Source organism: Genypterus blacodes, unplaced genomic scaffold, assembly GCF_046128005.1.
Source record: "Genypterus blacodes isolate CSIRO-AG114 ecotype Tasmania unplaced genomic scaffold, CSIRO-AGI_Gbla_v1 ptg000059l_1, whole genome shotgun sequence".
NCBI lineage: Eukaryota > Metazoa > Chordata > Actinopteri > Ophidiiformes > Ophidiidae > Genypterus > Genypterus blacodes.
In genome coordinates, this window is record NW_027466871.1 from 780,349 (window position 1) to 792,500 (window position 12,152).

The window sequence follows — 12,152 nt, forward strand, 5'->3', positions numbered from 1 at the left end:
CTTTATAGATCAATGACAGGAAGTTCTCTGTCAATCACCCCCATTCTTCTACAGGGGTGAGTTACAAATGCAGGTTCAACCGCAGTTTGAGTGTTTTCCTCAGAGTCGCAGTCTAGCTTAACTTTTCTCACCAACTATGCAAAGTTACATCTTACAACTTAGTACTTTAAAATCAATATTTGTATGGATAAACACAACAGTGTCTGTGTGTCCCTAAAGAACATACAAAACCAGAGTAGATCCATGTAAGCTTTAAAAGAGCGCATTCACTGTGCATCAATTCCATACAGAGACTTTGAGGCAGAGGGATTACACAAACCAAAGTATTTTAGAAAATTGACCCCACAGCATAATTGTGCTTTATTTATTTATTGCTTCCCAGAGCTTTTATTCTTCGGGTTGCTTCAGAAGTTGGCGCTTAATTGCTAGTCTTTTTTCACCTAATTTAAAAAGGATTTTAGTTCTCATTTGCATCATCCACAGACCCAGAGGAATATGTGGAGCATCGAGTGGAATACAGCCTACAAATTAGGTATGAAGGATGCACATTATAGCTTCACATATAGCTTCAAGTGGGAGACACAGGGGATTTACTAGGGAAAGAGTAGAAACACATGATATACAATTACACACACACAACACACACACCTCAGACCACTAAGTGTTATTGTGATGAATGACGTTATTTCCAAAAAGTTGAATGAGAAGGAGGGTTGACAAGCCAAAAAGAAGGACGCAGCGCCATCTAGCGATTCTCTGTAGTTTTTAGCAGCTGGCAGACGGACAAGCAAGCATTTTGTTAAGAACCAATTACCAATTCCAGTAAGTTTTCTCACAAATTTCTTCAGTTGGATATTTATCAATGTTTTTGATTCGTCTGAACTTATTCTTAAGGTCAAAAATATTTTCTCGCTCAGTGACGGTTGGGTTACGCCCCGAATATGATAAGTGGGTATAGAAAAGGATGAAAATATTCGCTCTTATTTGTATTTTATGGTCACAATAAAAATTAACAAAGGCGTATCCACAAAAGAAAACTAGATTTGAAATTTAGTCATATATTCAAGGGTAAATTTATTATTATTTATGTTATTTTAGTATGCGATAGCCATATTTATACTAGTTCTGTTGCTACTACTACTACTACTAATAATAATAATTACAACAACAAAAGTAACACAATTTTCATTGCGAGACGAGTAAGAAAGTATATCGCATTTACGTCACAACAGTACAGGAAGTAAAAACTAGTCCACTTCCGGATCAAACAATGTTTACAATGCGGACGTTCTCACTAGCCGCCTGCAAATAAGCTCGTATTTACACTCATTGTTACCGGCTGTTTTCTTACACCGATGGCCTCTCAGATCCCCGCGAACGGCAGAAGTCAGCCAGCGGCCGCAGCCTCTGCCGCTCTCCGGATGAAGAAACGTCCCGGTAGCCCGGCATCTTTCTCTGTCCAACTACCCGGAGGGAGCAGCGGCAAGAAGAAGAAAGGCCAAGTGACAGCGACCCCGGTCCCACAGGTGAACTACACCTCACTTTACCCAAGAGTGATGGTTATTACAGGGTTTAGGTTAAGTTACACTGCGCCTTGTTTGACCCCTCAGCTTCTCTTTAACTAGTAAGGAGGCTCCACAGCTGATGATCGTTTATAGCACAAAAAAAACATGAGGACGGAGGACGAAACAAAGCCCTGGATCTTAACTTTTCCACTCAGCAGCGTTCACCGACTTATATCCTTTTCATTTCTATTCAGATCAGTATGCAGAACAAACCGGAACTGGTGTTGTTCAGGCACACAGACACGTGAGAGTGTATAGCAGACAAACCATCAACAGAAAGTACAAATGAGCAAAATGGCACCAGTACACAGTTTACAGTACAAACACTCAGTAAATCGCGTGTGCAAGCGACACAGAACCCTCCAGAATAAAACTCAGACCTATTTGTCTTTGCTGGTGTTGCATCATTGGTATTGTCATTGTTTTTGTTTTGATGGAGGATTCAAACATCATCAAACAACATTTTAGTTCTGGTCTTCCAAATCCTAAATGCTCCCAGCTGGTCCAGATGTAACAATCCTGTATGCCACGAGTGTTGAGATGCACTTCGTTTGTGTCTTTCGGCTTCAGGTTGCAGGGTTTGTTTATATTCCAAACAAGTATAAGACAAAGGTGTTTTGTTTTGCGTGTTTCATCAGATAACGGCGGGAGAGATCGTGGCGGAGATAAAGCCAGTGGGACCAGTAGAGAGCGGCCCAACCAGCAGCACAGAGTCTGCAGTAAAGCCCCCACCTTTCAAAGATCCCGCTTTTATGGTGAGAGAGTGTGTGTGTGTCCTCTTTTACTTAAGGTCTGTCTGCTTCTGTTGCTGCTCCCTGATCATCTGCCATCTTTTCCTTCCCTCGATCGCTGAAGCATTCTGGGATCGGTGGAGCTGCAGCTGGCAAAAAGAACCGGACCTGGAAGAACCTCAAACAGATTCTGGCTTTAGAGAGAACTTTACCCTGGAAGCTCCACGATCCCAGCTGTGAGTTTCATCTTTCTTTCTCACTGTTGTCTCTGACAGGGGCCATCAATCCCTCTTGATGATGTTCCAAGAAAATGTAAGCTGTATTTGCAGCGATACCCTTTCCCTTTCAAAATAAAAGCTAGTTTTCACATTAGATCTAGTTGTTGTACTAAAGTGAAGTTGCTTTGTTGTATTGATGTTCTTTCTATTTGACACTGAGCATCACTGATTGGTTCACCATTTTGTGGCATTTCTTTACATTGTAATGATGTGATCTTACCAGCTTTTAAACATGTGCTGCTTATTTGTTCACAGATTATAATATTGATGCTCCTCCGTCCTTGAAACCAGCTAAGAAATACTCTGACATCTCCGGACTCCCTGTGAGTAATTAACAACCTCAGCTGGAGTCAATGTACATTACATTACATTACATTACGATCATTTGGCAGACGCTTTTATCCAAAGCAATTACATTACATTACCACCCTTCGCAGAGGGGGGAGCAATTGAGGGTTCGGTGCCTTGCTCAGGGGCGCCTCGGCAGGGGCTCGAACCGGCAACCCTCCGGTTCCCAAGCGGAAGCTCTAAGAGCGGAAGTTAGAGCAGAAGCTCTAACCACTGAGCCACTGCCTGCCTGTACAACACACACACACACACAAACACACAAACACACACACACACACACACACACACACACACACACACACACACACACACACACGCACACACACAAACACACACACACTATAATTCCTCTTTCTTGTCTTTCGTCAGGCAAATTACACCGACCCTCAGACAAAGTTACGCTTCACATCGTCGGAGGAGTTCTCCTATATCCGCCTCCTTCCCACCGATGTCGTCACTGGCTACCTGGCGCTCCGAAAGGCAACTTGCATTGTACCGTGAAAACCCAGGGAGGCTTTAAACCTGCAATTGGGTTCTCTGTGAAAAAAGAACAGAGCCTGTGTCGGCGTGTGATGCTGTCAGGCCAGCATGAGACTGTGAGAGCTCAAGTTGTTACATAGTGATGCAAACTGACTGAACACTGCTGAAAGGACCTCCGACTGACCAGAAGGCAAACTGTGTCAGAAGTCTTTGATATAGTTCATCACAACATTTCTGATGTTGGACATGTTTCCACTGAGCAGTGACGTACCAAAGAAACAAGCAGTCATGGTGTTTTTGATGTGATTTTCCTCATACACACATAATATGTAACCATGAACAGAACAACAATTTCACTCAAAACCTGCAAATCTGTCATCAAGAGTCCAGTTCAGAATTTAGAAGGAGCCCGTTATAGCTAATCTAAACACATCCAATAGTGTTTTGGGGGTCAAGTATGTATGATTTCAGACCACAAAATGGGGCTCTGGCATAAAGCACAGACAAATGAACTACAGGAAGCTTCAGTCACACATTCAACCTCCAGAATGTCACAGGTGTCATGTGTAAACTGGTCCTGGTCCTTCAATTATATCAGATATGTACTTTGTGTTCAGGCTGGTGGTGAGCGCCGGCCCCATTAATCACACATGGCAGCCATCCAGGATCATTTCCATGCAGCATTTTTTCACTGTTCTCCAGAGATGATTAATGGGATCGGGGGCCTTCCGTGTGAATGATCTACATACACACTGTGGCGACGGCCCCACCGTGGTCACAGAGGGTCAACAGCTTGGGTACCTAATGAGAGTGGAACTCGTAACCCCTGACCAAAGCTGTAACCACAGAGCTGTTAGGCTGCCAGTCTGTCAGTCTGATGACAACAAATGTAACTAACACCCCTCTGGACCCCCCCCCCCCCCCCCCCCCCCCCCCTCCCCAAAGCACAACTAATAAACTATTACTTTTGGTTCGACTGTATTATGGTTTGTACTGTCAACACAATTCTACATTGGAATCTCTCATGTTTCTGGACGCTGCATAATGTAAATACAAAAAGAAAAGAAGTGGTTACTGTCATTATTCTGCTGTTATCATTCTGATGTTCTAACCAATCAGCCGGTAATCCATATGACATTAGTGCAGTATTCCTATAATCTGCCTTTCCTGTGGGTTGAGCCTTAACTTCCAGCTCTGTAGTTTGGTGAAGCTGATGATGGCAGTATAGTATATCTATGAGAGGCAGAGCAGCATTTCCATTCCTGCTGTGGCATCAAAACCTCAACATAGTGATTAATGAACAGTGCCAGGGCTTTCTGCTACCCAAGCACATGCCCAGTAGAGTGTGTCTCTGAGTGTGTGTGCGTGTGTGTGTGTGTGCGTGTGCGTGTGTGTGTGTGTACGTGTGTGTGTATGTGCGTGTGTTTGTGCGTTCACATTCTTTGTGCATCTCTGCGGTGTCTATGGGGTTTAGCTCCACCTTATTACATAATGTTCTAAAACATCCAAGATGGCTGGGGTTACTAGGTTAATGGCGGTTAAGGTAAGGGTTACACAATGACTGATGCAGAACACAGAGGAATTAGAGTTCAGTTGAAAAATCAGGCTACCTACCTAATTATGGTTCTGCAGATGTATGTACTCACTGGCTGAATCTTTACCTACCTTCATGGAGAAATATGTACATACTTGTGACCCATTTATGTGCTGTTTCTCCCTACAACATCTTCATGTGCTCAGCTGTATCTACCTGTGGTTGCTGTTACAATTTGTCACCACGTGGGTGCGCCAGAGCTACGCTTATTAATATTGCTGCTGCTCAGTTTTGCTGAGTGTGTTCAGTCTTCTGATCCGGTCCCACTGCCGAGACTTAAACCATCAGCTGTAATGCAGGTGTACAGACTAGTAAAAGGCGGTCAAGATGGTGATTAGTGAAGCTTAGTGTCTGATAGTTTAGATCAGAAATATTCATGAAAATAAAAATACATATCCATAATTCTCATCCAAATATATCCGTGATAACCAGCCCGCTCCCCCATGCTGATGATCATTAGCAATCACTACATTTTAATTCAGGCCTGGAAATGTATGTAGGTATTTTAGGACGGCAGCTCAATCATATAATAACCGTCATTAACAGATTGATTGTGGTGTGAATAAATTGGTTCATTTTGCTTTGATGGAGGATTTGGCAGCTGCCGTATCAAACAGGATGTGTGTTTCCACCCAGCACACAGCAGCTTGTTAACTGAAATCAACAAGCAGCTCCTCAGTAGATTTTGTTTTCCAGTGTTTACTTCATTAATCTTGTTTTTCCCACCTCGTATTTTCTCTCACATTTCAGTTAAGATAGGAATGAAAGATGCTTAAGTGTGCCACCAGATATATGAGTCATAGTTTCCTTACATGCAGGATCCCCCAATGCTGTATCATTGGACCCTTTTTAACGACACACACACGTGTTGTACATAACAATCAACGTAGAAATTTGGTGAACAAAGAGGCCATAGTGTCGCCTTCACCTGCAGGGAGAGGCTGTCACACTCTATAGCAAATTAAATGGTTACCGGAGAAGCCATTTCCCTACAAAAAGATGATTTATCTCTGATAGTAAATGACAAGACAATCCATTTAAGCCATGACTGATGAGTCCTTTCACCAGCCCCACACCCCACCAGGAGAGACACCTCGTCCATGAATGCCAAAGCAGCCCGGAGAGCCGTACAGGTGTACTGTAAGTTTGTCTAATCTGAGAGAGGAGGCTTGTTGTGTCACGACTGGATGTCTATAAACTCTTTAAAAATATGAGAAATCATCAGGAGAACTCCCCTGAAATGTCAGGCAGGAGGATGGTGCAACTCAGCTCTGGTAAACTGATCGATAGACCGACTCCACAGCCTGCTGAGCCAGCAGGGGAACCCTCATATTTATGTTTTTGACCTATCGGAACAACAGCAGAAGCAAAGTGAACTTCTTCATTTCTCTTTGGCTAAGACATAACACAATATGAAGACAAAGCCCTGGAGTGGACAGAAAGCACATGAATCACATTTTCACCATCGGTCAATGTAAAGCCAAACACTAGTGATACATTCATCTAGTCTAGTGGGCGTGGCTTGCAAGATTTTTGTTCATATTATGGTTTCTCTGATGGCATTCCATGTTTATCATATGATCACTGAACTAGTGTCAGCCTGAATGATGCTGCTATTGGAGAAGAATCCACAGAAATCCAGTATCATGTTTCTACTTATCATGGCTTTGTAAGCATCTGTACAGATAGTAATACATTCTATTCATGTCAATAGATTCCCTCTGCTTTTCAAATTAAATTAAATTTGTTGCAGAGCTCCTTTCAAAACTCAATTTCCTTCAACACTATCATAACATCTGTGTGTGTGTGTGTGTGTGTGTGTGTGTGAGAGAGAGCTCGGCCCTGTTGTAGATACATTCATTCTTCTATTCCACCTTCTTGGGATCCCTTTGTCTTTCCCCCCTGCACTTTGTCATTGGCTGTGTGATTTGTCATTGTCTAACTCATTTTTTTTAACCCCGTGTGACCCTGATGTGATCATGCTGTGGCTGCCCACACGCTGACAGCTTCATGGTTCATTTAACCGGGGACAGAAATCAACAGATCAGTCCCTCAAGGAGTTCTGTGTTAGTTTGCTTTTTTTAAACTCTCAGCCTGAGACAATGTGAGGAGTTATCAGCGGTTATTGGTCGGTAGAGGTCACACAGCAAAGTGTCATTGGATAGCTGATCAACTCATTCAGATATCATTACACCGGGCTAAATCCCTGTTAATCCCACTGAAGATTCAATCAGTGTTTCCTCTCAGGTCGTCCTGTTCCTCTGTGTGCGTGTGTGTGTGTGTGTGTGTGTGAGTGTGCGCGCGTGTTCACATGTAGGAGTAATAGACACAGTGAAAGGTAATTCTTCATTTTGATAGACAATGATTGCCCTTCAATGGACCACGTTCACCGCCTCTCCTCCGCTTTCCTCTCTCCTCCTTCTCTCACCTCTCCCGTCCTCCTGTCCATTCCTTTCTTCCCTCCCCTCCCTCCGTCTTTCCCGTCCTCGCTCTCGTCTTGTCTTGTTCCTCTTCTATCACTGTTGGCTGAATGATTAACGCGCAGTTTTGGTCTCAGATTGATAAGAGCTCTGTCAGTCTGTTTCTCTCCCTGTATGTTTGGATCATTTCCTGTCTTCTCTCTTCTTCCAGCTTTCACACGTGTTGTGTTGCCGTACATATCAGAGTTTCAGGCTGTTTAATCACCTGTTTTTGTGCTTGTTGTGTCTTTTGAATTATGTCTCAAATTCTCAAAGCAACATTAAGCTGTCAGGTCTTTGAATGAGTTATTGAGTTTAGCCTGACTGAACCTAGATTAAGGACAAAAGGGCATTTTAGGAGTAGTGTCATGTTTAATCTTTAATACATCGTAAATTCATCTCAATTCAATTCACTCAACATTTTCTTAGACGGACTGAAATTCAATCTTCAAAAACCTATTACCTTCCTAATGACAGAGTTACTGCTCTACTGTATTTGATTATTATGCCTCCTGCTAATGTTACTATTGAATATAACTTCTAAAATCAACTTATATAAATAGTGAATGCAAAACAGTAATAAGCAGAGTAATGTGTGTGTTAGAAACAGTGGTTGTTCAATCACCGCTTGTATGGTGAAATTGTATTGTATGGTTAAATATAAAATACATATTAGTGCCTAAAAATGATTGATGAAGAATGATTCTTAGTAAATCAACCACATGTTACACCTGTTTGGAGCTCCTGTTGGTTCAGCCAGCAGCCCTCTGAATGTTCTATAGATCTTATCTCTGTCTTCTGATCCATATAGAGCACTGCACCTACAGCAGCTTTGGCTTCAGCCCTTTCTCCCACTTATTATTTTCTCTATCTCCCACTCTCCCACTCTCCCTGGCCCCCATCTCTCTCTGTCACTCAGATTAGGCTCATCCATCGCAGGCTGTCAGACCTACATTCAGGTGAATAAAGCGTCAGTGGACACAGAGGTAATGTGAGGGATGTGACCCTGAAACCCTCTCAACAACAGAGAGAAGCAATCTAACACATGGATTGAATCTAGTCACATCTGAGAGGGACTATCTATTCATACCTTTCCATCGTATGTGTATGTGTGCGTGTGTGTGTGTGTGTGCGTGTGTGCGTGTGTGTGTGTAATGATAATGCCCATCCATTCACACCATACCCTGCTGGTGATGCAACCCAGTGCCTCTCTGTGCATGAGTTATTATTTCATGAGGGTATACACAGTACAATGGGAGGCATTATGATGTTGCACTTTGACGCCTTTCTCTGCGATGCTCCTGCTTGTGCATACTTCAAATGTACCGAAGGTAATTCTGGTAACAGTTGAGGTGCTTAGGTGAGAAACAGATCTCTGTTAATGGTGGAAACACAGTGAAGAATAAGCCTCAGCAACCACATTTCTGTGGTCCAACACTCCCAGACTTTACTGCACAGACCTGAGGGAAATGTGATTTCAGGTGCTCGAGGCAATAACTGTTTTGATGTTGAGGGTCAAGTTGCTGTGGTGAAGAATATCATAGCGCTGCTGTCAGGAGCTGTGAGTCAGTTTGATGATAGAAAAGGCTGCTTTTACACTTATCCTCTTCATTCATCTTGTGTGGGTATGGAGACAGTGTCACAACCCTCTGAGCTCCATGTTGTGCCTATGACTGACTTAACAAAAACCTCAGACTAGTTCCTCTGTGAAAGGGAAATGTAGCTTATCGTCAGCTGCATGAGCACTGACTCTCCTCATATGAATGTTCCAGCATGTCCCAGATGGCAGAGGGATCCACAGAGCCCTGCAAGTTGACACACCTGGCGTCCCTCTAGGTGAAAGCTGTCTATTGTTGCGACACCTCAGGAGCCACAGAGCTGGAAAACAGCTGACCTGACCTGGTAAATGGTCAGTCGGGTCACAGGATACAATATTGAGGCATCAAAGAAGGATAGAGAGAAATGAGAAATGGGTATGAAACTGATACCGGAGTTGAAGCTTAAAGTACATTCATGCATGCAGTTTCATTTCCAACTGCATGAAAATACTGCGAAATGAAATGTAATCACTGTGGTAAAGCAGTGAAACTCACGGCTAAATGTCAGTGTGGGACCATAACTTCAGATCCTGATCACAGAGGCAAAACGGGACATGTTCCCTCTATCCTCATTACTCAAGCAAGTTCACTTGTGAAACCTGGTGCTTGGCTTGAAAAGAAAAAAGAACATTTGTTGAGTTCATTTGTGGTTGCCCCACAGTGCGACAGTATGCACTGTAGTGCTGCAGAGTGCCAGGAGAAGGATTAAAAAGAAAATAATGACAGACTGAGTAACAGATTTAGATTATGTGATTATAAAACCCCACATTCCCTATTAACACAACACACATTTAAAATATGGTATTCTGTCGTTTCTATTCACATTTATGTTTTTGCCTTATTTGCAGTAGAGACCACAGATTTTGAATTTGTATTATATGCAAATGTTTAGAGTGGCAGAAATAAGCCTGTGGTGCTCTCAGGCATCATGTGATTGACCTCAAAGTTCTTTACATACATAAAAACAAACATGACATTTAAAACTAGTCAATATTCATTTTTAAAAAGCTTCCCAGTTATCAGTATGAAAGATATGAGATGCCAGAATATCAAGCCACCACCATGGGTAACATACACAGATTGAACCGGTCCATGTCTTGTCTGGACAGACGTGTCTTTGTCTTTTGTCACATAAAAGGTCACGTGTGTCTTATCCTTTGTGACCTCTGCATGGACGAAGCCACCCAGTGTTGAAGCTTTGCCAGTGAACGTGGTACCATCAGCATTTTTAATCACTCAGCACAAAGCTCACACCAGGCTCGCCAATGTACTGCAAGAGGAAGACTGACATGCATTTACCACTTGTTTATATTTACCTTTATTCAATCCAAACTGAAACACAACGCTGCAGGTTGTGATCATGGCTGCTGAGGTAGGCGGTGGCGTTTTACTTAACCAGCAGAGCAATGTATCTGGAGTCGTGTCAGTAGTATAACTATAATAAAATGTAATATAAATGTTCGCAACTGTACAACAAGTGTATGTGCATGAAGGAATAAGAGAAACATTACATTAATCTATATCTATTACATCTTAGGCCTGGATTTGTGTGTTTTCAGGTGTGTGTGTGTGTGTGTGTGTGTGTGTGTGTGTGTGTGTGTGTGTGTGTGTGTGTGTGTGTGTGTGTGTGTGCAAGTATCGAAAAAGTATATATTTATGATTTATAGACCAGGACAGTTCACCTACATCTATACATTAATACATAAAAGGCCACATTACAACTCACATTTCATCTGTGTTATACAAAGGAAACTAGTTTTGCAAAATGAAAACAAACAGACAAACCTCACAGTAAATTCCATTAAACGCTCCGCCTGTAGCTGTACAGAAAGCTTATGTTGATACTGCAGCGGCTTTATGAGCTATGTCTCCAATAACTTCCTCCCACACACACGCGCACACACACATACGCACACGATTACTGTATGTCTTTGGAAATTTAGACATTGGATAAAATCGCAGAGAGAGAAAAGGTAATTGCATTGACTTTAAAAGTAGAACAATAGTTACAGGCTTTGTGTGTGTCTGTGAGTGTTTGTGTGTGTGTGTGTTTAAAGTTTTCATCCATCCATTGCACTGCGTGTTAGTGCTCAGGTCGTTTCTGCCTTATGCTCTGCTTGCCCTTGGAGAACAATACAGTAACTATTGACTTCAGCAGATATAAGCTGGTCTCTCGCTCACAACACTTTACCCTTTAAGTGTGCGTGTGTATATGTATGTGGGTGTGTGTGCGTGCGTGCGCATGCATACATAGTCATGCAGTGAGTGAAGTGTGTGTGTGACAAAAGAAAACGACAAAGACGATGGAGCAATCCCATGCACGCAGGCAGGAACGAACACACACACACACACACACACACACACACACACACACACACACACACACACACACACACACACACACACACCACACACGCACACACGCGCACACACACACACACACACACACACACACACACACACACACACACACACACACACACACACACACAGAGTTAGTGTTTTGGGAGAGTGTGATGGTAAATGAAGCGTGAAATGAAGAGTCAGAGATGTTAGAACATTCTTTCCCCAGGGAGCCTCTACAGCGGACTGACCCAGGCTGGGCCCAGATAGATCAGTACAGCCAAAAACAAACCCCCCCTCTCAGGGCACCAGCACGCCCCCTGGTGGGTAGAGCTATTCACGCCACGGACAGCAGATGTACATATTCAAATCTTTCCTGACAAAGCTGCAGAGACTCATCAGTCAGCTCTGCATCTCTATGGAGGTTTCAGACACTTTCAGCTTGTTGTCTGGGTTTTGCAAAAAAAGCAGAATAAATAATAGACTTTCATCAGGTGGACAAACACTCCAGTGATTTGCCGATTGTGGTCACGGTCCATGGATTCTGTTTATTGCAGCTGTAGCAGTAATGCACTTACTAACCAACAAATATGGGGACTGATCAGTACTAGAAGGTTCCAACCCCCAAACAACAAACACCACATCTGAGTGTTGAAGCCTACAGCAACAACAGCTTTAACTCTGAAAAGCAATTAAGTATGTTTATGTTTTGAGGCACATCTACATTGATTGACAGGACAGACGATGGATGTATGT

General features: G+C 42.9%; 1 protein-coding gene across 1 annotated transcript; it reads left to right on the forward strand.

Moving 5' to 3' along the window:
• The first annotated feature begins 1,262 nt into the window (after nucleotides 1-1,262).
• On the forward strand, nucleotides 1,263-4,327 carry ino80c (INO80 complex subunit C). The gene is made up of 5 exons (XM_076153661.1): nucleotides 1,263-1,526; nucleotides 2,204-2,320; nucleotides 2,421-2,532; nucleotides 2,830-2,897; nucleotides 3,292-4,327. Exons 1-5 carry the CDS (start codon nucleotides 1,356-1,358, stop codon nucleotides 3,421-3,423), a joined length of 600 nt encoding a protein of 199 aa, XP_076009776.1. The 5' UTR covers nucleotides 1,263-1,355; the 3' UTR covers nucleotides 3,424-4,327.
• The last annotated feature ends 7,825 nt before the right edge of the window (nucleotides 4,328-12,152 follow it).